The following is a 27,268-nucleotide window of genomic DNA, read 5'->3' as shown; positions in this document are numbered from 1 at the left end:
GCACACAGTGACTTATGGGAATCTCTAGTGGTACAGTGGGCTTACACCAGCAAATACTTGAGCAGAAGAACACTGGCAACATGCACGGAGGACGGATGGCACCCTGTAGACAACCAGAGTTTTGAGGGAAATGGCCCGATAGCAATGTGGAGTGTGCAAAAGGGTGGGTGCAGTCAGCGAGACAAGTTCAGCAGAACTTGTGGACATAGTGCTGGGCAGGGAAGTCCTGTAACTCCTGCCCACCCCAACCATTACTTGACTTCAGCAATATTCTAAATTACTACTGAAAGAAGCCTCTAAAGACTGGGGCTGATCTTGTTCTATTTTACACAGTGTGTAAGCGTTTCATGCCATCTAGTTATACACACCATGATACTGAAACTAAAAGAGACTAAGGACCAGAGAAACGTTCTTGATCTATGGCAGAGGCAGGAACCTTGGAAGGAGGAGAGCGCATCTGTGAGCCTCGTCTGGCCTCCTTCACACAAGTTTACAGTTTTTGGTTTGACCTTTTTGGGGGCTTAGGAACTATGACCAATGGCATACACCGAAAGGTCTCACAAGTGGAAGGATCATTGGACGACCTAAAATCCAAAGTGTAGGAAAGGGTGTATTTTTGTATGATCTCCACTCCCTCCCCCGACCCCACCAACCCTCAGGCTTTAAGGCTGATGCTTCTGGCTTTTAACTCGGTAGTACTAGACACTGCTGTACAGCACCCAGTACATATGCTCTAAATTTCAAAGTAAGTTTACAATTGGCTAATACCTGATTCGCTCATCTAACTTACCTATAAGTTCCTAGTAAATGGTACAAGAGGTATTCCGATCAGTAAGTTAAATGTCACTAGAGGACTGCAGCACTTAATTGTGCCACCACTACAGTGACAGGGTAAAACCAGGACACTAGGCCTGGCACTGCAGGCTAGCTGGGCAGCTTTATATTGATACGCTCGACATGCCAAAACATTTTGCTAGGTCAAATTCTTCCTTTTCGATATTAATAAGCCACCCCTACGGAAGCTGTTGGAAGCATACCAAGCAGGGTACCCAATATTAAAAAGAAGAGCATGTTTCTTTTGTGTTTAACATGACCCGACACTGAAAACACCAAATTGCCGTTTTAACTGTAGGAAGGCCGTTGGTCCAACTGGCTAACATGAAGTTTCATTAAGCAATGTGCCAAGTGGTAGCTTCCATTAGGGACCACCAAAGACACTATTCCAGGGTTTCAAATAAATTGTTACATTAAACCCAATGCATTGTCGCAGTCATATTTAAGATAACTGTTACTAGAAAGGTGAGTTTAGAAAGTCACTATTATGTTGCCAAACACTCTGGTAGTCTCCGGATTGCCCGGGAAAAGAAGACGCTGCAATATGAGGGTTCAGACATCTCACTGTATCAAGACTTTACTGCGAAGGTTCAGGAGGAACGCAGGCACTATGCTCCCTATAAGAAACAGCTCCGCGATCTCGGACTGGACTACGCCATGCTATATCCGGCGAAATTGAGGATAAATCGGCAGGGTCAATCACACATTTTCACAGACCCCAGGGACCTCCAAAAAGCACTGAAGGTCTGGACCAAGGAGCGTAGAGGCAGCCCCAGGAGTCAGAACGACGCAGAGGACTGTGGCAGCCAGCTGGAGAAACAGACTAGAAACACTGAATAGTCCGGGGTATATACCCCGAGCTGAGATCTGGAAGACCGTTAAGCTCCTGGGTCTGGCCTGGGAGCCCAACAGCAGCGCAGGAAACCTCCGATTGCCTGAACACTCGAGATCCTTGACTCTATGAGGGGGGCTGCTAATGCCCGGAGGCTCGGAACAGTGGGTGAGAATATTCCACTTTACCTCTTCCCTTCACACTTAGTATATTTACTGTAAATGCACGTTAGCTTGCAATTCACTAGCCGTGCAGAGAGGTATGAGGCATTGGGCCCGAAGCACTCCGAGCAGTAATTGAATTGATCTGAGGGTATGATATTAAAGTTTACCGAAAATTTGTTGGCACATGTTGAGATAAAATCTTAGGCGATGGCGCTGGGAGTGATGATTGCACAGGTACTAACCGAGGAAAAGACTACTACACCTGGCAACCTCGGCCCCGGCGCTGCATGCACTGTTCGTCCCCACTGGGGCCATCCAGAGTTTGGTGGGATTGACAGGGGGGGAAGGAGGGGGGGGGTTATTGACAGGCTGGGCCAAGTTGGGGTTGGTCTGCTGTGGGTGGGGGGATGTGGGGTCTCTAGGGGGGAAAGCTGCCGAGTTGGGGTTGGGCAGTCGCAGATTGAGGATAGGGGATACAAGAAGACGGGAGAACGAATGGCTCACTGTAGAATGGCCCATGACCAGGATGCACACTGCTCCATAGCATATCGCACTACTCAGTGTCCCATCTGTAATCCTGGCTCACCTCACGTTGTACACGCTATATCAACATGACTACTGAATTGAGAGCACTGAACCATGCACAGTCAGCTACTGTTTGCGCCCTCACGTGGAATGTCAGGGGGCTGAATGATTTCAGGAAGTTGAGGAAAGTTTTAGGTTACCTCAAAAGACATAATGTAGACATAGCGCTACTGCAGGAGACACACTTGCCACTATCAAGCAGGATGCTACACAGCAGAGGGCTGGAGGGAAACATAGCTGCAGCTGGGTTCACCACACACGTTAGGGGAGTTATCACATGGGTAAACCCGAGTGCAAAAATCCAGATACAGACGCTCTGCGCTGACACAGAGGGCAGATACGTTATAGCAGCCTGTAAGGGAATGGGGCTGGATTTGCTGGTTGTCAATGCCTACGGTCCCAATTATGACTCCCCTGAATTCTACGAAACACTAGCTGCTAAGATTGGCACGTACGTTAAGCCACACATAATATGGGGGGGGGGGGTTTTAACTTAACACTCAACCCAGACATTGACAGGTCTACGGGCCCACCTCGCAGGCCGTCGGCGGCAGCGCAGATGTTGGCAGCTAGACTTCTTGTGTTGGACATGGATGATGTGTGGAGAAGCAGGAATGCGGGGCCAGGTGGATACACACATTACTCGGCTTACCACGAGGTGCACACTAGAATAGATTACTGGTTTGCCACCTCGGGAATTACCCGTAGTATTAAGCAATGTAAAGTGTTACCGCACACGCTGTCAGATCCCTCTCCCATACTACTAGTTATGGAGGCCCCTGTGAGGAAAATTCCCCAGTTTACCTGGCGCTTTCCGCCTTACTCGCTCCTGGACCCAGCTTTTCGCGGGGAACTAGCAGAGGCGATTGAAGTATTTTTTTTTTTAAATGTAGGCTCGGTGGAGGACTTCCAGACTGTATGGGAGGCGTTTAAAGTTTATATACGTGGCATTGCGATGGCTAAACACTCCAGTGTCCTGAAGACGATAAGACGTAGGTTAGCCGAGCTAGAAAATCAGATGCAAGCCCTTGAGGAACAGCAGCGGCGTAGACCAGATTTGGTCACGGAGGAGGGAATTAGGCGCCTCCTGCTGGAGTTCCACGACGAGGCTGACAGGGATGTTAAACATCTGGGCAAATATGCCACAGCTCGCACATACGGCGAGGGTGAAAGGCCTGGCTCCGTACTGGCTAACATCCTTAAAGGCAGGAGAGGGAAGCCGTTGGTCACGGAACTGAGAGACGTGAACGGACACAGTGCCACGGATGAGGCAGACATAGCTGCCATCTTTCGTGACTATTACTCAGACTTGTACTCCTCGAAAGGCGGGGACCTATCGGCAGAAATACTAGACTACTTGGAGCACATAAAGCTCCCCTTTCTCTCTGATTCCCAAAGGGAATTCCTCATGTACCCTATACAACAGGACGAAATTAGAGACGCCTTGGCCTCAATGCGAACGGGCAGTGCGCCTGGGATGGATGGCCTGACAGTCGAATTTTACAAAGCATTTCAGGAACAGCTACTGCCGCATATTACTAATCTGCTGAGTGACATTTGTATCCAGGGAAGTATGCCAGGCTCCATGAGAGAGGCTATGATAATCACTATCCTCAAACTGGGCAAGTTGCATGATGAGTGTGGATCATACCGTCCGCTGTCGTCGTTGAATGTTGATACCAAGCTCTATGCTAAAGTGCTAGCGACCAGATTAGCGCTACTGGCCCCTGAATTAGTTGCCCCAGAACAAGCAGGGTTTATACCTAACAGAAATTTGACGTACAATATACGAACGGTCCTGGGAACCATACAGCACGTTAAGCAGGACGTGTCGGCTGTGGCTGTTTTCATCGATATGTAGAAGGCGTTCAACTCGGTGGAATGGCCTTTTCTGCTACAGGCGCTGCGGCGAATGGGACTTGGAGAGCCCTTTCTGCAAATGGTGGGAGCTCTCTATGAGGGGCCCTTGGCTAGAGTGCGTGTTGGCAATGCGATCTCGACACCCCTCCACATAGGCAGGGGGACTCGACAGGGATGCCCTCTGTCCCCCTTGCTGTATGCATTAGCGGCGGAACCCTTGGCTTGCGCACTGAGGGAATACCATGGCCACAGGGGCATACGCTTCCCGACCTACAAAATAGTAGTGTCTATGTACGCAGATGATACGTTACTGTACGTGCACGACCCGGCGAATACCCTTCCCCCGATGCGGAGAGAGGTTGTACGTTTTGGTGCGCTATCTGGCCTCAAGGTTAACTGGGCAAAGTCCATGGTGCTGCCGCGAACGCCTGTGACTAGACGGGTGGAGACGGAGTACCCTCTGCAGTGGTCAGAAGATCCGATTAGGTATCTTGGGATACAAATTCATACAGATCCAGACCTGCTCATTAGCCAGAACTACGGCAGAGCCGTCAGCAAGTTGAAAGACGATATAGTGATCTGGAGTCTGCTGCCTCTCACTTTAATGGGCCGAATAGCCATTATGAAAATGGTGGTCCTGCCGCGGTTCCTGTTCCTTTTTAACGCACTTCCCATAGTGCTATCTACGGCATTCTTCCAGCGGCTGACGAGTCTCATGGTCAGCTTGGCGTGGGCGTGTAAGCAGCCGAGAGTCAAGTGGTCTACTCTGACTTTGCCCTACAGTATGGGAGGCTTAGCGGCGCCGGACCTTTGGACTATATTACAGAGCGGCTCAGGCATCGCACCTGCACACCTGGATTCACGGGGATAAGATGATCCCGCATGTCCGTATGGAGAGACTGTTCGCGCATCCGCTGGCACTTCCGGCCACGATCTGCATGCCACTGAATCGTAGAATAGGGGTGTTAGACTCCATTACCGCTACCAACCATGCATGGCACTCGCTTCTGCAAAGACGGGGAGGAGCGTTACTATACTCTCCGGAGATGCCGCTGGAATGGATGCTATGGCTTCCACCCATGACTGAGAGGGGGGTCACTAGAGAGCTGGCGAAGCTGGGTCTCTGCCGAGCGGGTGACCTTTTTCAGGATGGTATGGTCAAAACCTGGGATTAGGTGCGCGGAGATCGTAGTGAGATCCCTCTGATGCAGCGCTTCCACTTTCACAGGACGCGAAGTGCTCTTTCAGAACTGCTAGGTCCAAACATGGCTGAGTCCCCGGACGTCCTCGAACTGACATACGTCATCAAGATTAAGGAGCCTCGGAAGCTCCTCACGAAACTATATAGGGTGGCCGGGTTGCAAGGGGAGCATCAACTTATGAAAGCTAGACTGGCATGGCAAAGAGACCTGGAGCTGGTGCTAGAAGACGCGACATGGCGGTACTGCTGCGAAAGCACAAAGCGGATATCGCTTAATGGCAGGCATAGGCTGATCCACTTCAAATTCCTGCAGAGGGTGTACTACACACCGGAGAGACTTCACAGATACGGTCCGAGGCCCACAGCACCCTGCGAGAGGTGCCACGCTGCTGATGCAGACTTCCTGCACTTGGCGTGGAACTGCCCGGGAATTCAGACATTTTGGGGCGATGTTTTTTCGGAAATGAGCAAAATTTTGGAGGTAGACATCACCCCGGAACCAAGCTTGGCTCTGATTGGCAACTCCAAGCGACTCCCAGTCGCACTTCGCAGACTCATGGATATGGGGATGCTAATGGCTAGGAGAGTAGTAGCACACTGTTGGATGAGAAGTCCGCTCCCAACCAGGAATAGATGGGCGAGGGACATGTTGTACTGTAGCACGCAAGCGGAAAACTATAGCGAACTGCTGCCTCCAAAAAGCCGCTTTAAAAACTTTTGGGCCCTGTACCAAACCTACCTCGTTGGAAGGGAGAATGGGGAGTCTGAAGGCCCGGGGGAGGAGGCACTAGGTCAGCAAGCAAACAATAACTTGGAGCCTGAGCCTCGGCTGGTGTGAGAGAAGAGCTGTGCAAATGCTTCGGAGAGTGCAATGCGGAACAGGGTGAGGATGGGGAGAGCTGTAGACAAGGAATGGATGGGCGAAGCGGCATCGTAGACAAGCTTTTTACCTCTAGGCTAGTTGGAGCTCTACACTAGGGAAAGACATTCTCAAGGGACAATCTTAGACGGGACGTAGACATTGCTTAGGAGCACACTGAGAATAAGTGCGACTATGAAACAGACTTAGACACCACAAGAGCATGCTCCCCATTGTTGCACACAATGATCTTCATAATGGAGGGGTGGGGGAGGGACCGTTGACGGGGTTGGGAAGTTGTATTAGTTTAGTTAAGTCACGGACATACCTGTCTTGAATACTAGTTGCGGAGCAACGGGGGGGGAGGGTGGGGACGCACTGGTAGATACAATAAGAATCGGGGCATGATACCTGCACCCGGCGCTGTTGGCGGGGGTAACTGCGAATCTGTTAGTTGATACAACGAACTCGCCTCCGGACCCCCGGGTTGTCGGCTGATGGGCTGTGTACAAAAGTGATTACTGTTCAATTGACATAGATATATTACGCGGCCGGCCCATGAGGTTGTAGGCCTGTAGCTGTGTACTTGGAGTTCGTGGTAATAATAAAAAAAATTATTAAAAAAACTCTGGTAGTCCTTCCTGTTTATCTGCAGGAGCGGTCAATCGAGGAACCATGCTGCCCCCGCTAGGAAGAGTGAAGTGGACTAGAGAATAAAGAGAATTTCTGGTGGGAGGAAATGTGACCTCCATCAGCAAGAAGACTACCGTGAGGGCAGTGGCCGTAGATCGCACAGCTTCACATAAGCAAACGTGATTACACCTTTGCCTGCCTGCTCCTTTGTGTAGGCATACAGGCTGGCATCTCCTCCAGAGGTGGGATCCGGATTTCAAAACCTGTTTTCCAGAAGCGAAGGCTCATCATGCTGGGTACTCCCCAAGGGTATGCCCGGGGCTCCTCACAGACAAAGAAGATTTTCACCATGTTGGATTTGGGTAGAGAAGGGTATACTGGGATTAGACAGGTAGCCAGGCCCCCAGGAAGTGATGTAAATTGGGACAGGTGACCCCAAGGAAACTATTGCGCCATTGGCAAGCGTGTACGCCCCTCCAACAAACACAGAGATGGCATGAAAGTGGCACCCCAGCCCCACAGTCCTCAGATCACTACCGGCCTGGAATGAAGACAAAAGGATTGTCCTGTTGTTCCCTAGACCCAGCAAACAGAAGCTGTACCAAATCTGGACTGCACCTGGTACACCCAAAGGACCCACAAAGAGGACTATGTCTGCTGTGCCACTCAGGCAAAAGAGCTCCTCTTGTGCCAGGATGAAAAAATTGTCTTCAAGGGTTAGTTGGTTACCCCCCCTATAAAGCTTCAGGATCACCAAAAGCTAAGGAACCCTGTACTTCAAGAGACCAGCTCTCCATGAACGCCTGCCTGCCACTGGATGCCAAAGTGCCTGCAGAGCGACAGAGTCCTGACCTTCCAGGAGTCTCCAAGCCCATGGAACCCGTAGCCGAAGTGGATGCTGAGCCCCAGAAAGAAAAACAGTACTTACCAGTAAGCAACCAATGGGCGTGCTGCAACAGGGAGACCAATTGACCTGAAGAGACTTGGCTTGCACTAGACTCCCTGAGTGCATCATGGGAGAGCTAGTCCTGAAGCTGGAGATGACCTCCTGATGTTCTTGGGCGCCAGGTAAGCCCCTGGAAAACTAACCACATCTCCTGTGGGTCTTCAGCATCTTCATCATCCTGAATCCCCAACATAAGGACTACTTCTTGGCTGAACCATAGTAAAGGAGAAAAAGATACTGAGAACACCAATACTGCTGGAAGGGGCAGGTAACTGTTCCCCTGGGCCCAAGAAGTCCCGGTCAATAGATACCACCCCACCATATCTCATCAAAGATAAGAGATATAGCCCCACTGGCCAGTTGTCAAAAACTGCTCAACTGAATACAATGATTTATTACATCTTTACTTAAAGAAATTACTAACAACTTTGAAAAACATATCTCCAGCTTCCTGCGATATTTGTCATTTTGGTGTTTATGTTATGATAAAAAATACACTATTTTATAAATTGGTGTCAGATTGTTATTGTGTTTCTTTTTTTTGTTTTTACAAATTATGTTTTGCATACACAAGCAGTACATTACAAACAGTGAAACAGCAACGAGCTCGAACATTGAAGCCATCATCTGAAAGGGACCATTATGCACATAACATCACAATAGGAATCAGCTGTCAATCCTTTTCTCCCAGGTAATTGCATCCCTCTCCACAGATGCCCTCAGAGGTCAACCCTCGGATTCCCGTCCGTCTTCTGCAGAGCCCGCCTCGAGCTCCCCAAATATAGCAAGGGTCTCCAAACAGGTTTGTAAATCCTCTTGTGCAGGTTAATTTCTCCTACAATGACAGAGTCGCACCTCCTAAGCTATTGCCCACTCTTGTTTCATCCTTTACCATCCTTGTTCCCTGGGCACAAGAGGATTAATCCAGGAAATGGCAACTCCCCGTTTTGCTAGCAGCAGGGCCAGTTGCAGAAATGTCAATTCCATTTTACTGCCTTTGCGTTTCTTAACTGTCCCCAAGGGAGAGGTGGTCAGGTCCAACGCCACTTCTACACCCTCAATGTTTTCCAAACGTTTGACTACTAACTCCTAATAAGCCTGTATCGGAGGACAGTGGCAAGCTAAGTGAAGGAAAGTTGCAGGTCTACACTGCCATCGGTGGCAACCATCAGTTTTGGTGGGATCTATTCTATGTAGGAACACGGAGATGACATGTGTGGTGTATATAATTAAAATGTACTACTTTGGACCGGGCATTGCTCATGCCGTGTGCGCAAAGTCCTTTCCATCGTGTATCCTCTAATGGTGTACCTAATTCTTCCTCCAACATCACCGTGGCTCGAAATATTGTCTTTGGTTTATCCAAAGTCATAGCTCTATACAAATGGGAAACTAAGTGTCAACCTCCACCTCCACCAAGTCCAGTAGCGTTTGAAATAGTTCAGAGGAAGGACGGATGTACGGGTATGTGGGCCAGATCTCACGTACTATGTCCATAATATGTTAAAACTGACCCTGGCTCAATCCAAATGTTGTGCTGCTTCAAAAGTGATAAACGTGTCATTGGATATAGATCACACAGGGTAATGCACTCGCTGTTGCCCCAGATGCCAACATCAACTGCGTTAGACAGCAAGCAGTAAGCTGGGAGATCTCAGAAGATAAACTCTATTGCAAAGGGGGCACGTATGAGCACCACTCTGACTGCACACTCCCACAATGATGATGTGTGTGTGATTAAATTTGGCATTTTAGGTTCCCTCTTTCACGGTGATGAAGTAACTGTGACAACGTCTCCTCTCGTTGGTCACCGGAGACTAACGTTTTTCCCAGTTTCCCCCTTCATATAACCAGTGTGCTGCATGTTGCAGCTGAGATGCTAAGTAGTAAAGTTCCAGATTGTGCAGTGCCAATCCCCCATCCTCCAACGGTAGGTGTAAAACCTCACTGGTGACTCTGCTCCGACCTCCTGCCCACACTAACGTAGTTAATAAGGAGTGTAATTGCTTAAAGACTGTCCTAGGTAGTGAGTCTAGAGAGTGTTGTAGAATGTATAGGCAATGTGGCAAAAACACCAGCTTCGCCACTGCAACACGTCCTATTAGAGAGAGGGGGAGCGAGGTCCACAACTGCACAGATTTGGCTACGCCATCTGTCTCATATGCAATATTATATTGGTTCGGCTTCTGAGTTGTATGTGCCACCATTATTCCCAAATAATGGAAGTGGTCAGCTTCCCAGTGCAGTGGTAAACTCAGCAATGTGGTGGGGTCCCATGTCGCGAGCTGGCCCAGGGGAACATCAAAGACAGTCATATTGATATGCAGTTTGAGATGTCCCCAAAGGTGTCAAACTGTTCGATAAGCAAGGGGAGTGATTAACTCAATGCTGACAAAATGAAAAGTTTGTAATCTGCATAAAGCGCTATTAAATGGTTGGTTCCTCCCACTCGAATCCCCCAGGCCACCATATCCCACCTGAGTCTCAGGGCCAAGGGTTTCAGTGCTACTGCAAAAAGCGGGGGCGAAAATGGGGAGCCCTGCTGCATACCCCTCTCAATTTTCAGGGGAGAGGAGAACAGGCTGCCCAATCTGACTCTGGCCATAAGCTCCATGTAGAACAGCTTCCCCCATTTTGTTAATCGAGGGCCAAACCCATGGCATCTTGACCAGGTACCTCCAGTTTACAATGTCAAAGGCCTTAGCAATATCTATGGATACTGAGGCTAAATTCTCCTCTCTGACCTCATGCAGGGCATGCATTAAGCGCCGGATATTCATGGTAGTACTATGCCCCGGGTTGAAGCCACACTGGTCCGGGTGGACCAGCCTGCCAATTTCCGGGACCAATCTGGAGGCTAGAACCTTACACAATATTTTCATGACGATGTTTATCATTTTGATGGGACAGTAGTAAGACGGATCAGATGCTTGAGTACCAAGGTTCAAGATCATGGCTATGATACTGTCTCACATTGAGGGCAGAAGTATATTTTTGTCAAAGGCTTCTATGTAAACCTCGAGTATTCGTGAAGCCAATTCTGTTTTATAAACCTGATAAAATTCAGCTGCATAGCAGTCATTCCCTGGCTTTTTCACAGTTGGAATGGACTTAATAGCTGCCTGAACCTTCTCTAAGGTGATGGCAGAGTCCAATTCCTTTCGTGTCTCGTCACCCAGCAGTGGAATCGGCATCCCTGTCAGGTAGTCCCAAAGACCATCATGGTCCGGGTCTCCTGAATTAGCGTATTATCGCTGTAAATGTCCCCGGAAAACTTCTAGCATGTAATTTTAGGTTTGTGCCTCACTCCCCAGGGGATCTGTGAGGTCAAGCACTGGAGCGTGGGGCAGCTCTCGGCGGAGGATCCAGGCAGTAATCCGCCCGATCTATCTCCCTCCCTGTGAAGCATTTTACGATATGACTTCAATGTGTAATGCTCTAATTTATCCCTAGTCTCCATTAATTTTTTCAATAGTTCTGTCTCGGTTCCCTCTTGTCTCCACACACACCCCACACCCATCCGCCTCTGTCAGTTGCGTTTCTTACTTATTAACTGTTTTGGTACTTCTAAATGCTTTACACTTATTTCTTGGATTAAGTCAGACTACTCTGTGCCACAGCTACCCAAGACTGAGCTAAGGGTTTTATTAAAGAGACCTGACTTGATAAAGATTGTGACAGTATTACATGGTGAGGTCTTACAACCACACCACATAATAATCAACATTCCTATCCAAGGTGGAGCACAAAAAGAAGCAGGTGCAGGATCTGGACTCGAGGACAATTTTGGAGACCCAAGTACATAAAAGGATGCTGCAAGTCACTGAATACTTCAAGGACTGTGCTGGTGCGTCAGGAACAGGAAGTGGGAAGCTTGGATAATAGGCCAGCACTGCAACAAACAGGATGCTGGGGATGATGGTCTCATCATTGTAAAGCGGAGAAGATGCCATGTCCTCATTACTGCTTTTTCAGATGAAGGATGAGTACACAGGTGCTTCATTGCATTTTAGAGCTGCCTTAAAGTGTTTGGCTCCCTACACCTGAATTTGAATTGAATTTAAAATATTTGTATAGCGCTACATTCACCATACGGTTTCTTGGCGCTTGTGGAGACTAATATTAGCAGCAGGACCAGTGAGAGGAAAAAATAAAATCAGATTACATTAGGGAAAGCCTGAGTGAACAAAAAAGTCTTGAGATCTTTTCGGAAAGGGGAATAATGTCTGGCCAGACGTAGGTGATCGGGGAGGAAATTCCAAAAGGATGGTGCCAGGAATGAGAAATTGGCTCCGCCCCATTTCTTACGTCTGTAACGGGGTACATGAAGGAGAGATTGGGTGGATGAGCGAAGCTCACGGGCAGGGGTATACTCTTTTAGCAAAGAAGAGATGAAGGCAGGAGCCGTGCCCTGGCGCGCCTGGAAGACCATGCAGCCGGTTTTAAAAAGGGATCGCTCCCTAACAGGTAGCCAGTGTAATGCCTTCAGTAATGGAGTGGAGTGATGGGAGCGGGAGAGACCATACACCAATCTGGCCGCCTGGTTTTGAACCAGCTGGAGCTTCCGCAACTGACCATGGCTCTAAGTTTCCAAGTGCAGAACGATTGCATTGAATGTTGAGAAGAATTTGTAAATAGAGGTGGTGACATGATCTGCATCCACATGTTTTAGAGCATCTAGATGAACATCTTTTCAAAAGTCTATCAATGTGGATATAAAAGGGAAGTACTTCAGAAGCTGACTGAAGTATTTGTGGTGTTACATTGGCTCCTTGCCACACACTGAAAGAATGATTTGTAGATAGTAGGAATTCCTTGCAGGAGAGTGGCAGTGTCAATTAAGATATTTTGTAGAGCGCCGTGAGGGATTCATTGGCCTGAGAGCAGCAGGGGGACATGAAGCAATTGAATTATTGCTATGCTTTACCTTACTTCCACTCCCTTTACCCCGTAATTATAATATGACGACTTCTGATGTGAGGACAATAATCAGTAACCAGTTTAATTGCTTACCACCATTCTGCATTAAGTTATGAATTGAAACATACATGTTCTTTCTGTGGCCTTTGGCTTGTACCAAGGTTTAATGAAAAAAGAAAAGAGAAAGTGATCAACAAAAGTGTTTGCACCAAACATATAAGCTAGGAATTCCTCTAGTGAGTCTTAAATGGAGTCTGTGTTTTCTATGCCAATACAGTATACACGTCTTAATCCTGCCTCGAAAGGATTTCTATAGCCTGAACATCAGAAATGAGCAGGAACTCCCAGGTGCATTTGGTCCTTGTTGACCTCATCAGTGAAGTGCATCTTCAGTGGCGTTCAACCTCTGCCTGGCATACATGTACAACCTGAGGAGCAAGACTAACAGTGAAAGAGTTCCACAGAGTCATCCTTGTTGCATACCATCATTAATGTTATTTATATTCACAAATCCACTATCAATGATTATGGCAATAACGGGGTTTTAAAATAACAGTATGAATCTGCTGTAGACCAGCCTATGTGGCATCCATCTAAGCAAAGTACACTAATTATGTATCGCCTCAAAACCTGATTGTCATTGTCAAACAGTGGAACCAAGGTATATTAAGTGTTTCTGGTGATCGAGCCAGACATTGTAATACATTCGCTGTGATTTCATTAGAATGATTTTTGAACACTTTGTAATGGCCCTTAGATGTACGTTAGGTAAGATAATCAAAATGTTTCAAAGTAACAAAATTAAATCCACATACCAGTGTTTTCCTCCAAGTCATCAAGTAGTTTGTCGAGGTCACACACAGCTGCTTTGAAGTAGCTATCCATCTTAAAAGAGTGGACTCCAAATGACATATAATTGTACCTTAGGAACATACATTATACAGTTAATTTTCAGCAAATAATGTGACCTTATAATAACTTTAAATAAAGAGCATCCTGCTTTGGCATGGTGCAACAAAATCTCCAGAATTCATTGCGTGTTACAGACTTCAATATTTAAGTTATATTTTAATGCTAAACGTAACATTTTATGCAAAGAAGGCACAATAGGAACTCATGTCTGCAAAGTAAATGATAATATTGAAATCATGATAGATCACGATGGTTGTTGCAAGTTGAAATAATAAATAATTATATTCTGCACTTGCATATAAAGCTCATTTAAATTGTGAAGATAAACTAGATGTTGGGATGGGAATGTCCCCAGCTTCAAAGTACAGACGTGCACCCCTGCCCTGACTGACTCCAGGTTATCTGGTACCTTAACATTTTGGCTTACCACATGACAGTCCTTGACGCCGACTATCTCGAACGAGGAAAAATATCCCCTGGGAGGTGGATTTTCCTCGCTCACCAACTTGATGTTGACGAGCACGAGTGAGAAAAAAACTACTCTACGCAGAGCGGAGTTTTTCGGAAAACCGCGAGCTCCACGTAATACGGACCGTGGAAAACCCAGCAAGAGGAGTTCACCGCCCAGACTTATTTAGAATACTACAAACCTTTTTCTATTTATGTAGGAGTATAGTGCAGACAGGCCCCACTTGAATAAAGTGCCACTCAAATGTAAGTCTCGACCCTTGCTGACATTTCAATATGTGTCATGTGCTAGCTGTTTGCATGGTTAGTCAGTGTAGCACCCCATGGCTCTAAGGAGTGTATGGTTCAGAAACCGGTGGGATACATTTCGGATGCTCCAAGTAAAACAGTACAAATATACACAGGGTGGACACTGTAACTCTCAGAATATATATAGCTTAACAACAAATTATTTGGTAATGAGTCCAAGACTCCGCCTCAAAAACCACTTAATGGAATGCAGAGGTACTAGATACACTGTACTCAAGCTTGTGATTAATGGAGCTTCCTTAATCACAAGCTTGAGCGCAGTGTGTCTTCGAGGTCTACTGACCTGGATACCAGTACAGCAGATTGGTCCTTTTCTACATACCTACTTAAATGAAGGACCTATACAAGTACATTCGCACACCATAAAAGCATAAGCATAAAACATAAGAGCGACCCTCGACCCTGTTTTAGGTAGGTTGCTCCCCACGCCGCACAGCGCCACCTGTGTGTCTGTGTCCCCCGCTGCTGCAGCTTGCTGAAGTGGTGAAGTTCAAGGCCCTCCTCCACCCGCAGGCTACCACCTGTGCCTCATCCCTGGTGACCACTGGTAGGCCGTAAGCTCTTGCGCTCGCTCTGCCCTTAATTTCGTTGTTAGCCTTGTTGTGATTGTGCTTTTGTTCCCCTAATGTAGTTAATTGTATTTTACCTTATTCCTTTTTGTACTGTTGTAGCGTTATTGTGCCCGTTTTTTGCCTTCTGTATCCTCCGCCCGCTCTACCCTCTCGTTTTGATGCCGTTGCGTCCCCGCCCCCTACTTGCCCATCCGCCGCCCCGCTCCCGCCTCCCAGCTGCTCCTCCCTCCCACCTCCCCTCATATGATGGTCGCTGGCACGCCAAAGGCTAAGTCAAGCCCATCTGCGCCCGTCCGCGTCTAGCGACAGACCGCCCTGGCCCTCCACTAACACCGTCACGCACTCAACGCCGGACAACAGCACGGCTGCTTCCTGGCCTCCCCAAAGCACATCAAAGGACCCTTCTCCTGCAGGAGCTGCAGCTTCACCAGCTTTCGAGCCACCAAACCGCCCACCACAACAGGACGCAACCACCCCAGATGCATACTACTAAACACCCGCTCCGCACACAAACACACCGTCCAACTCTGGGACCTGCTCGACACATCCTCCCCGGACATCACCTTCCTGACAGAGACCTGTATGAAGGCCTCCTCGGCAGCAGACATCGCCATCCCGGACAGCTATAAGATCACCCGCAGGGACCGCACCAACGGAGTAGGAGGGGGAATCACCATCATCCACAAGAACACCCTCAGGGTCTCGACCAGCACCGAAGTCACCCTCAGCACCGCCGAACACCTGCACTTCCAGATCCACACTGATCCCAACACCACCCTCAGAGGAACTCTTGTCTACAGACCCCCGGACCCTGGCCTCAGTTCAGCAACTCCATATCCGACTTAGTCAGCACGCACGCCATTGCCTTCACAGACTACATCCTCCTCGGAGATCTAACTTCCACCTCGAGAACAACAACGACACCAACTCCACCACCCTGATTGACAACCTCGTCAACCTCGGTCTCAGACAACTTGTCACAACACCCACCCACTCCGCCAGCCACATGCTTGAGCCCATCTTCTCCGCAAGCCCACACGTCTCCTTCAGCCACACCACCGAACTCCACTAGACCGACCATCGATGCATCCACTTCACCTTCCGGAAACCTACCACCGCACTCAACAGATCCTCTGCCGCACCTGGAGCAAAATCACCTAAGACCAGCTAAACACCACTCTTGCCTGAAGCCCACCTGCCGATACCACAGACACTGCCGCCCGCAACCTCAGGCGCTGGATCGACGACTGCGCCAACACTCTCGCCAGGATCAAGAAACCCTCCAACAGACACACTGACAAGAAAGCCAGCTGGTTCACCGCAGACCTCCAGGCCTCCAAGCAAACCTGCCAGAAACTATAAAAGAAATTTCACCACGAACAGACACCAGACAACTACGCAGCCCACAAGAACGCCATCCGCACACACCATCGCCTCATCAGATCCGCCTAAAGAGCCTCCTTCAAGGACCGCCTCAACAACAACGCACACAACAGCAAAGAGCTCTTCAACATTGTGAAGGAACTCTCCAACACCAACAACATCCCACCATCGCAAGACCTGTGCAACTCCCTTGCCTTCTTCTTCCATCGCAAGATAGCAGACATCCAAGACAGCTTCAACAACCTGACCGCCCCGACAGCCTCAGACCCCACGGCCACCACCCACATCAAACCCCTGCTCACCTGGACCAACATAAACGACGACGACACCAAATCATGAACACCATCCACTATGGCTCTTCGGCAGACCCATGCCCGCACCACATCTTCAACAAAGCTAGCACCACCATCGCACCCCATCTCCGCAAGGCCATCAACATCTCCTTTGAGACAGCAACCTTCCCGGAGAGCTGGAAGCATGCCAAGATCAACGCCTGACTAACGAAACCCAAGCCAGATCTGAGGGACTTCAAGAACTTCCGGCCCATAGCCCTGCTCCCATTACCGGCGAAGGTCACAGAGAAAACCATCAACAGACAGCTGTCCCGCTACCTTGAGGAGAACAACATCTTGGACCCATCCCAGGCTCGGTTCCGCAGCACCGAAACTGCCATCATCGCCGCCACCGATGACATCAAGGCCCTGCTGGACAACAGCGAAACCGCGGCCCTCATCCTTCTGGACATATCAGCCGCCTTCGACACGGTCTGCCACCGTACCCTACGCACGCGCCTCCACAACGCTGGGATCCGAGACAAGGCTCTGGAATGGAACACCTACTTCCTATCCGGCAGAACTCAGTGCATCCGCCTCCCCCTTTCCGATCCAAAGCCTCCGAGATCATCTGCGGCGTACCCCAAGGATCATCCCTCAGCCCAACATTGTTCAACGTCTACATGGCTCCGCTCGCCCACATTGCCCGACTGCAAGACCTCAACATTAACTCCTATGCCGACGACACCCAGCGGATCCTCTCCCTCACCAAGGATCCCCTCACCGCCAAAACCAACCTCCAGGAAGGAATGAAAGCTGTTGCCAAGCGGATGAATAACAGCTGTCTAAAGCTGAACTCGGACAAAACGGAGGTCCTCATCCTCGGCCCCACCCCCTCAGCCTGGGATGACTCCTGGTGGCCGACCGTACTGGGAGCAGCACCAACAACCACCGACCATGCATACAACCTGGGGTTTATACTCGACTCCACACTCTCCATGACAAAGCAAGTCAACGCCATCTCGTCTTCCTGCTTCAACACTCTCCGCAAGATCTACAGGTGGGTCCCCACCGAAACAAGAAGAACGGTCACCCAGGCACTCGTCAGCAGCAGGCAGGACAACGGAAACGCCCTCTATGCAGGAGTCTCGCCCAAACTCCTGAAACGTCTACAATGCATACAGAACGCCTCTGCACGCCTGATCCTCGACATCACCCGCCACAGCCACATCACACCCCACCTGAGAGCGCTGCACTGGCTTCCCGTCAACAAGAGGATCACCTTCAAGCTCCTCACCCACGCACACAAGGCACTCCACAACACCGGACCAGCATACCTCAGACGACTCACCTTCTACACCCCAAACCACCACCTCCACTCCGTCGACCTCGCCACCGCCCCCATATCCGAAGAGCGACCATTGGCGGCAGATCGTTCTCCCACCTTGCCACCAAGACCTGGAACACCCTCCCCATTCTCCTACGGCAGACCCAGGATCTACTTACTTTCAGGAGGCTACTCAAGACCTGGCTTTTTGAGCAGTAGCAGCACCCCTCCCCCCAGCTCCTTGAGACCCTCACGGGTGAGTAGTGCGCTATACAAATTCTTGATTGATTGATTGAGTTTTTGAGAGTGTATCCCTTCTTTGTTTTTCTGAGGGAGTCCCAGTTCCAAAGAATATATGGATCGAAACAACAATGAAATAAATGATGAGTTTGATGCAGATTGACTGTTACAGGACAAAATAAGGAGTTGATGATAAGCTTCCATTTTAACTAACTTTGAACATAATTGTTTGTAGGCTCTTATTTATGTAACATATGTTGTATATTGTTCTGTTGTGATCTCACTTTCACAAGCACTGTGCCAATCTCACTGTGTGAAACACCCACATTTGTTGTTCTCTTATAAGTCGTAAATACAGTGTGTTTTAGCTAAGTGGTGTTTTGTTGTAAGACTGCACAATCTGTTATGGGGGATTCTCAGACACTTGCCCAAAAATGTGTTAAAATCCTGGGGAAAACAAACCATCAAATGGCAGCCTCCCCAGACATGGATTGTGTGTAATGCTTGTATTCCAGAGCAGAAGGATGTAGCCTTAGATAGTGAAGTATGGGAGCATTGATGCAGGGCTGCTATGGGAATGTAGCAAAGACCTTCTTAACAAAGGCCTGATGACCTCCCAAGACTGGCAAGAAGAGACACAAGTGACAGCGAGGGAGACAGAAAGGGTGGTCCCTTGCACGCCGGTCCACATACTGCTTCATTTATTTCCACACTCTGCTAAAACCAAAATCACATCCAGGTTCCAGGACTTAGCATTTATTTTGACGAAGCGGGAAATCACTAGTAGCTGGAAGAAGCCGGGGGCCCTGATGTCCTCAGATGGAGACGGGAGATGGAGAAGTGGGCGGGTTGTGAGGGCAGGGTCCTGCTTCTGAATACACGGTGGGGAGTGGGCAAGCCGGTGAGAGCCCAGGCATGGGAGGGTCTGGTTGCGAACTTAATGAGACTGGGCAGGGACTCGGAGGCTTCCACACCAGAGAGAATCCAGCACGTAGAGCACCCCCCGGGACCACAAGATGGGATAACACAATAGAAAAGCGAGAATGGGTCTAGCATCCACACCTAGGGGTGCAGTAGGGGGCCACAACGCACAACGGAAGGCCTCGGCACACCATCACTGTCCGCGCCTGGAGTACCAGGGAGCACACAAACCGATCTGAATGATGCTCAGGGGAAGACAGCAGTGCGGGGTCATAGTTGGTGTTTGAGGCCATATTGCCGGAAGCAGGGGAGAGGGGTATATGTACAGTGCATTGTGCACAGCTAAAGGGGCTACGGTGAACTCCAAAGCTGCAACGTGCAGATGGGGCACGACAAGGACATTGACAACATCAGCAGGTCAATGGGTTGTATTACCTGCCCAAGACCAATGTGCACTGCCATTTCACAGATGTATGCTGTATGCAAAATAAAAGGCAATAAAGTTTATTAAAAAAAAAGAAAACAAAGGCCTGATGACCCGATTCTTGAGCACTGTCATTTAGTTGATGGTGGATGTAGTTAGGTGAAAATGGGGCTCCGTTTTGTTGTGCAGAGGGAATCACCAAAGCTGGACCTGCTCCCTCAACTCTCCCCAGGGTTCGATCCAACACCAAAGGCCTCCACTGATACTACCCTGTACAATTCCATTTCATGTACCTACGGAAATCTCAGGGAGTAGTGATGCTCCTCCGCAGAAAGCTAACCTTCTACATCAACAATACATATACCAATTGTGAGGGTCGTCGGGTTGGCATAAGGGCAACCTTGGGTGGAACTACGATGACCAATCAATCTAGGGCCTTAAAGAATTCTAGGAAAACTTCTTCACTGGCCTCTTCCACAGGATCCCCCACTTCACAGTGGGAAAAATACTTATAAGCAGAGACTTCAATACCACCACTTCCACCTTCGCCGTGGTGACCTTCAACCATCAGCTTCCCTGACACAGGGAATAGCAGATCTATGTATATGGACGACTGGCGTTACCACACCCGGGAAATCGCAACTACACACTTTATTCCAATGTCCATAAAACGTACTCATGCACAGTTTATTTCTGACTGCACAGACCCTACAACCCAAGCTGATGGGTACCACCACATACGTAAAGCCCTCAAGGTCTGACTCCATTTGATGCAGGCCCTGACTCCAGCTTATGTAATGGAGGTCACCATCTTCTCAATCTTAGGCAATGGAAGTCACCATTGTCTCCAATTTTGGCAGCAGCATTGTCATGTCTGCCATTAGATGCATATTTCATCTGACCTTATCTTTCTAAGAACTGTGAAAGCATCCAGTCATTTGATTAATGACACAGATACCACACTTGATTCAACATTCGTCCGGGACAAATGTCTACTTTTCACCATGTCAAGGTTAAATAAGAACAAATTTCGAAATAGTGTAGTCTGAATTGATATCCTTTTACCTTATATATTCATAAGGAAACATCTGAGGCACATAATCTATGTCAGACATTCCTCAATTTATGTCAGAAATTCCAAATTCTGATAAGATTTAGTATACAAGTACTGCCACTTGAACAATTGTCAGGAGAAATCCTTCGTGCAGATTATCGCACAAGATTCTGCCAGAGACTGTTTCGCCTACTGGCAGCACCCTTCGCAGATGCTACATCTCGCCTGAAACTGATAAAGCGGAGTCCCAGAGGAAGACCACTACCGCAGTATGTGTTTGCTCTTAGCAGGGAACACGGTCTTCAAGCCTCTGCTGATAAAAACAGCCTTTTGCTGCCAACGCAGTGCGTCTCTTCTCCCTAAGAAATTCTAGACTGTAAGTTGCTCTGTCTTCCATGCTCTCTTAGTGTGGCGCATAGAAGTAGGCATTAGGATGTTAGGTTTTAGATTACATTTTTAACATGGTAGAAAAAGTTAATTTCATTCTCATTGTTTATACAGTGCCTTCTTGCTGTTTTTTAATATCATAGTAGTGTTAGATGTACTGATAAACAGATTGTTCCTGTAGTAATAAATACTGTTTATTTCAAAGTGTTCATTCTTCTTAGTACAATGAGCATGTGATATTGTGCATAACGAAAAAGGTCTGCAGGGCTACAGTAACCTGTCTTTTACATTCATCGTTGGTGCACAGACCAAGTTCACCCATGGGTGGGAAAGGACACCTTGTAGAGTTACACCAAAGCCACAGGTTATGTAATACCATAGAAATCAAGTGACTGTCTAAATACGCCCCGGTCTGGCTGTTGCTGAGCCTGACGTGCCAAAACGCCCATTCCGGAAACCATGGGATGAGAATAAGATAGCTAAGAGAATGCCACTGGCTTAGTGGGAAATTAGAACACATTAAAATGAAGGAGATAGCTAAGAAATTGCTTTATGTTAATCAAACTTGCTATGAAAAAGGTAATATGGCAGACAGACTCTTAGCCTAGAAGCTTAAGAAGGTAGCGACATGGAGGCTTGGCTAACCGCCAACCGAGATTGCTCCGTAGCTGTTGGCGACCTATGCCTTCGACATCCACCATTATCTGTGCAGTGCTAAAATAAAGTGTCCTATCAGGTGACAAGTGAGCCCGTGAACTAAATTGGCGCCAGCGGATGGAGAAAGCAACTGACCAAGCCGACTATTTGTGGCAAAGACTGGAAAAAAGTGAGGAGTGAACCGACTGGGCTGCTATGTATTTTAGAGGCTGTGAAGAGCAAGGCTCCCCTGCAGCACCCCCGCCCCCACTCTAGATGACAACGAGGACTTTCCTGCCTGGGTCTCAACCAGCAATACCTACCGCCTGACGGAGGTGGGGCTGAGCTGACGCAGCAGTAATTCCGGGCGGCCGAGGAAGTGAACATGTCTTGGCCTGCATCACCCGGCAGCAAGAGACTAGCATGAGGTGTGGGGCGCAGTGGGGCCGGCGCGGTGTCCGGAGTTCCTGGGACACGGAGGAGGACGACTGTTGACTACATAGGGCGTATGGAGCCTCCTACCACTCTGCATCAGATGGTGTGGAGGAGGGCCGGGCCTGCTTTGGATGGCGGCAGAGTGTGGGTGCAACCCCTGAGCCCAGAAAGATTCCCGTAGGTACTGTTTCCTTGGAGATGCCAGCTTCAGCTGCCGAAGGGGGCCCCTGGGGCTGCTCTGAATTGTGGTGGGACACGGGTGCTGGCTCCGTCTGAGCTACAGGGGGCCTACATACCGAGGTGACAATACTGGATGGTGCTGGGCTGATGGTTGTTCTGGCTGGTGAGGTGAGGGTCCGGGACAATCGTACAGCCTATTGGGCTTGCTACTGAGGACGGGTGCCGGGGGCGCGGCTGTGAGGTGCATTCCTGCTGGAACGCTCTCATGCCACGAGACAGCGCATGGTGCACAGTGCCCATTGAAGCAGCGGTGGGGGACATGGTACAAAAGCGTGGGCTTTTAAACATAGATAAGTACAAAGTGAGGAAGTCCCCTGTGGGTGATTCACCCAGGGGGGACCACAGATGATACTCTTGTTAACCTCGAAACACATTTGAGCCCAAATTAGATGATGTCACATCAGATGTCGGCTTGCTAAGGGAGGACTTCGGCAAAATCTCAGACAAGGTGAAAACGGCAGAAACCAATATTGGAGGTCTAAAACCACAACAAAAAGGCTTGAGGAGCAGGTTCATGCCCTGACTAATCAAAACACGCTCATACCGCCGGGGCTGGAGGACCAGGAAGGGAAGGTAGGTTGTTGGACTGGGCCCTTCTGGCAGGTCCACCCCTGAAGTTTTTGCTTGCTATATGTGACCTGGGGATGGTGATTCCCACTCTGAGTGCGTGTAGATGAGAGAAGCCTGCCCTCCCATAGGACTGCATGGGGAATGGGTGTGTCCCTGATAGTTCCTGGTGCGTGGGGGGGTACAGGCTCGAGTCTGGTATGTATGGACTCGTGTGATTGAATGCTGTAAGATGATGTAAGCGGCGTGTGTGTGACTAGAAGGGAAGTGTCACTTCTAGACATCGGTGTGTGTGTGCAGTAAGTATGCTGGCGCGTGATTGGCTGAAGTGAGGGAGGGGCTGTGCCTGTATCCTGTATGGGTCTGGGCTGTCCCCCCACAATGCTGGCTCCACCCACCTGGGGTGCGTCTGGTGTCCTAGCCTGGCCAGTAACAAGAAATTCCTTATAACCAGTTCTAGCTGGTTCTCATCCTGCCTGCCCCTTTTTTCAGACAAAGGGGTCTCATGTATAAAAGGAGGGTGTGCCCTCTTTTCTCGCTCTCTTGCCTGCTTGTCCTGACTGGCATCCTGCCAGGGGCTTGCTGCTGCTTGGGCTCGGGGGAAAGGCTTGCCTCCCTGAGCCCTGCCCTGCTCCTGATCTACTGGGATCCTGGACTTCCTTTGGACTCTGCTAGCTATGGCCCTAGCGCTTGAGAGCGCTTTCCTGCTATCCTAGCGCCTTGGGGCGCTTCCTTCCCGCTTCTAGCGCTTGGGAGCGCTTTTCTGCTGTCTTAGCGCCTTGGGACGCTTCATACCGGCTCCTTGGGCTCTCCGGCTGTCCTAGCGCCTCGAGGCGCTGCCTTCATGCCCCTAGCGCTGGGAGCGCTCTATTCGTCCCGCCGGTGCCCACCCGGCCTTTGCCTGTTCGTGGGAGGGGGCCCGAGCCCCCAGCACGTGCCTACCTCGCTTGCCCCGTCCTTGCCCTACTTTTGCGAGGGAGCCTGGCCCTCGTCAATTTCCCCCGTGTTCACCGCCGCAGCCCGGGACCCTCGTGAGGCCCGCCCCCGGGCCGCGCTCTGATAGGCTGCTGGCCCGATGACGTCTCCCCGGGCCGCGCTCTGATTGGCCGGCGACCCGGGGAGCTGTCGAGGCGGAGGGGAGAGCCGAGCATGCAGGGAGCGGCGGGAGCCGACTCCACGCCCCTGCGTCCCCCAGAAGAAGTGCCGCTTCCCCCCCGGGGCCCCCCAGGAGCGAGAGGGAGCCCCGGAGAGCGCGGAGAGACCGGCGCGACTAACAGCCGGTGAGTGCTGCCGGAGGGGAGGCGGGGCTTCGGGGCACATTGTCGGTGCCCGCCCCTCCCCTCCAGCACGAGCACACATGTGCTTGAAGGCCCGCGGGGCCCCCAGTGATGCCGGGTCCCCCGAGGGGGGGCCCCGCCAGCCAGTAGCTTCGTCCCTGGGCCCCGCGAGGCTTCGTCACAGCCCCTGGGGCCCCCAGTGATGCCGGGTCCCCCGAGAGGAACCCCGCCTGCCCCGCAGCTTGACCCCTGAGCCCGAGAGGCTCCATCATGGCCCTTGGGGCCACCCGTGATGCCGGGTCCCCCGAGGGGGACCCCACCTGCCCTGCCTTGACCCCGGAGCCCCGCGAGGCTCCACCTCCGGCCTGAGCCCCGAGAGGCTCCTTCTGTATTTTTACCCCCGAGCCCCGAGAGGCTCCAGCTGCATCTTTGACCCCCGAGGAGGCTCCAACGTGTCCTTGCCCCTGAGCCCCGAGAGGCTCCAGCTATAATCCCTGAGCCCCGAGGAGGCTCCACCACGTGGCCCTTGCCCTTCCAAGCCTGCGAGGCTCCGCCCAGTTGTTCCCGAGCCCGAGAGGCTCCACCGTTTGGCGCCTTTTTCCCCAGAGCCTGCGAGGCTCCCCCAATGGCCCCATCCTTGCTCTACAGCTGCCCAGCACTTCGTGGGCAGCTGCTACGTTTAGGTTTATTGTCCCTGGCTACCTGCAGCCTGCCCTGAACATCGTGACATTGCCTGTTGGAAGTACCGATTAATGTTAATGTGATTCTGAAAGTATTACGTGTTGCCTTCTGATGATGCCTCTGTTATGTTCTGTGCTTGTCATTCCTTCCCTCCTAAACATCCTAGGTCTCATGAAGGTGGCTTCTGGTTAGAGTGAGATCTACTGCTAGTTCTATTGAGCTCCAGGTGGTGATGTGTTCTAATGCTAAGCTCCTGGTTGTAATGTGTTCTAGTGCTAGGTCGAGGAACCTCCCAGGGGTTACGTGTTCTAATGCCGGTTCCATCGTGTGCATATTCCTGGCAGTGGCCCCATGGCACTGCCCTGTATATCGTCCCTTGTAAACCCTGCCCGTGCCCCTGGCACCTTGTAAATTGCGTATTCCTGTCTAAATGTGTTCTTCAATACAAAGGCTATTTTTATATATATCTTGTGTGGAGTTCCTTTTGTGGGGGGCCCGGGAGGTTGTTGCTGGGGGTGCGTGCGCAAATGCTTTACACATGACCTCCGAGATAGGCCTGACTGCTCGTGCCAAGCTACCGAGGGGGTGAGCAGGGGTTGTCTTGGTGGGTGACTTCCCTACCCTAACTAGAAAGGGTGATTTCTGCCTGGCCTTGGCACAAGCCTCGGCCAACCAGGGATCCCATTTCTAACATAGGTGAAACAATATTTGTGTGTTGGGGGTCCCGTAAGGGGCAGACAGTCCCAGCATAGATCTTTATTTGAGGGACCTAATACTCAACACCCTCCACCCCAAGCACCTGTCCAAGTTCTTCTCAATCGGTCTCACTGGGAATTGGGTTCCAGGCCGACACCAGGAGCACCTCCCTGCACCATTATTGCACGTGTATTTAACTACAGAGACCATGATGCAATCTGAAAGCGGCTCAAGGGCACGGGGACATACATGTTGACAACGTGGCCATATGACTGTTTCCGGACTTCACTGTACAGGTTCAGACGCAGCTTTGGAGAAGTCAACAGAGTACTGAGAGACAAAGAAATCAAACATATGATGCTCTATCCAGCCAAGCTATGAGTCATTTCAGACGGCAAGACATGGGACTTTGACTCTCCTGAAGATGCGTGGAAATGGATTGCAGGCTGGCGTGTGGTGAGTCAGAAAGGGGCCCAATGCAAATCACCGGTCCTTCTAGATTTGAAAAGTATGCAGGCAGGCCAGTTGGACACGTGAGCATTAACCGGGAGAGGAGAGAACCTAAATATCCCAACACTATGGGGATACTTGATGGTGGGTGGGGGGGGAGATAGAGACGGGTGCATTGTGCCAAGGTTATGAATATGGGAGTCCAGACGATGAGTCGATAATTGAAAGAATAAGAGACAGGGCTCGGCTGGACTCTGGGTTTTATCCTTTTGAAAGTTATGGTTGAACATTCAATGGTACCGTCAGTGGTGGGATCATTTTATAAGCACAAGGTGGCGGTGTAGCCCACCCATGTATTTATTTGTTAACACTGGGGTCGACGGGCACTCTGCGAGTTGGGTTGGTGGCGGTGTAGCCCACCCATGTATTTATTTGTTAACACTGGGGTCGACGGGCACTCTGCGAGTTGGGGTGGTGGGCGGTTTTGAGCTCATGATGCAGGGAGGGGGAGTTGGGAGGTTTACTAATATTAGAGTTTTTTACGTTACAGTGCTTGAAAAAGATACACAGACAGGCTTGCTTGGCTCTGGAGGAGGAGATTGCCCAGTTAGATGCCAGGGTGGTTACTGAGGTCGGAACAGCTCTGAAGCATCAGCTGAGCTTTCGGCAACATGATTTAAGAGCCCTGGTGGAAGGGGCGTACCGGAAACATGCACTGGCAACACAGCATTGCCTATAAGATATTGGGGATATCGTATAGGCAAGCTCTTGGTTTGGCTTGAGCAGCAAGACAAATAGCGCTCTTGGGTTCTACAAGTCAGGCCATACCCGGACCGTTAGCTTGCATACTGCGGAGTCCTTTGTATAATACTATGAGGAACTATATAGATCCACTGGTTCTCAGTTCTTAATGAACTGTACGGAACTTTTGCAGGACCTAGCCCAGCTCACGCTTACCAAGGAAAATAGAGAGCCACTGGAGGCCGATCTAACAGAGGAAGTGCTAGAGACGGCGATAAAAGAACTTAAAACCGGGTAAGGCCCCTGGATCCAATAGCCTACCAGGGGAATTGTTTAAGGTGATGGTTGCCAAGGCAGCGCTGCATATGCTGGCCATGTTTAATGGGGCACATGAGGAGGAAAGTCTCTCACAAGACCAGAGGACTGCCTTGATAGTAGTCAT

At 50.0% G+C, this 27,268-nt stretch overlaps 1 protein-coding gene across 2 annotated transcripts in view; it reads right to left on the bottom strand.

The window, feature by feature from the left end:
* ZFYVE16 (zinc finger FYVE-type containing 16) overlaps positions 1 to 27,268 on the bottom strand; it is a 589,878-nt gene that overhangs the window by 536,234 nt on the left and 26,376 nt on the right. For both annotated transcript variants that reach the window (XM_078675307.1, XM_078675306.1), the window contains exon 2: positions 13,650 to 13,756. In XM_078675307.1, the coding sequence (XP_078531433.1) occupies positions 13,650 to 13,746 (97 nt within the window). In that variant the 5' untranslated portion in view covers positions 13,747 to 13,756. The remainder of the gene's footprint in view (positions 1 to 13,649; positions 13,757 to 27,268) is intronic.

The sequence above is a fragment of the Lissotriton helveticus genome, chromosome 2_1 (assembly GCF_964261635.1).
Source record: "Lissotriton helveticus chromosome 2_1, aLisHel1.1, whole genome shotgun sequence".
In the NCBI taxonomy this organism is placed as follows: Eukaryota; Metazoa; Chordata; class Amphibia; order Caudata; family Salamandridae; genus Lissotriton; species Lissotriton helveticus.
This window is presented reverse-complemented; position numbering and strand designations above follow the sequence as displayed.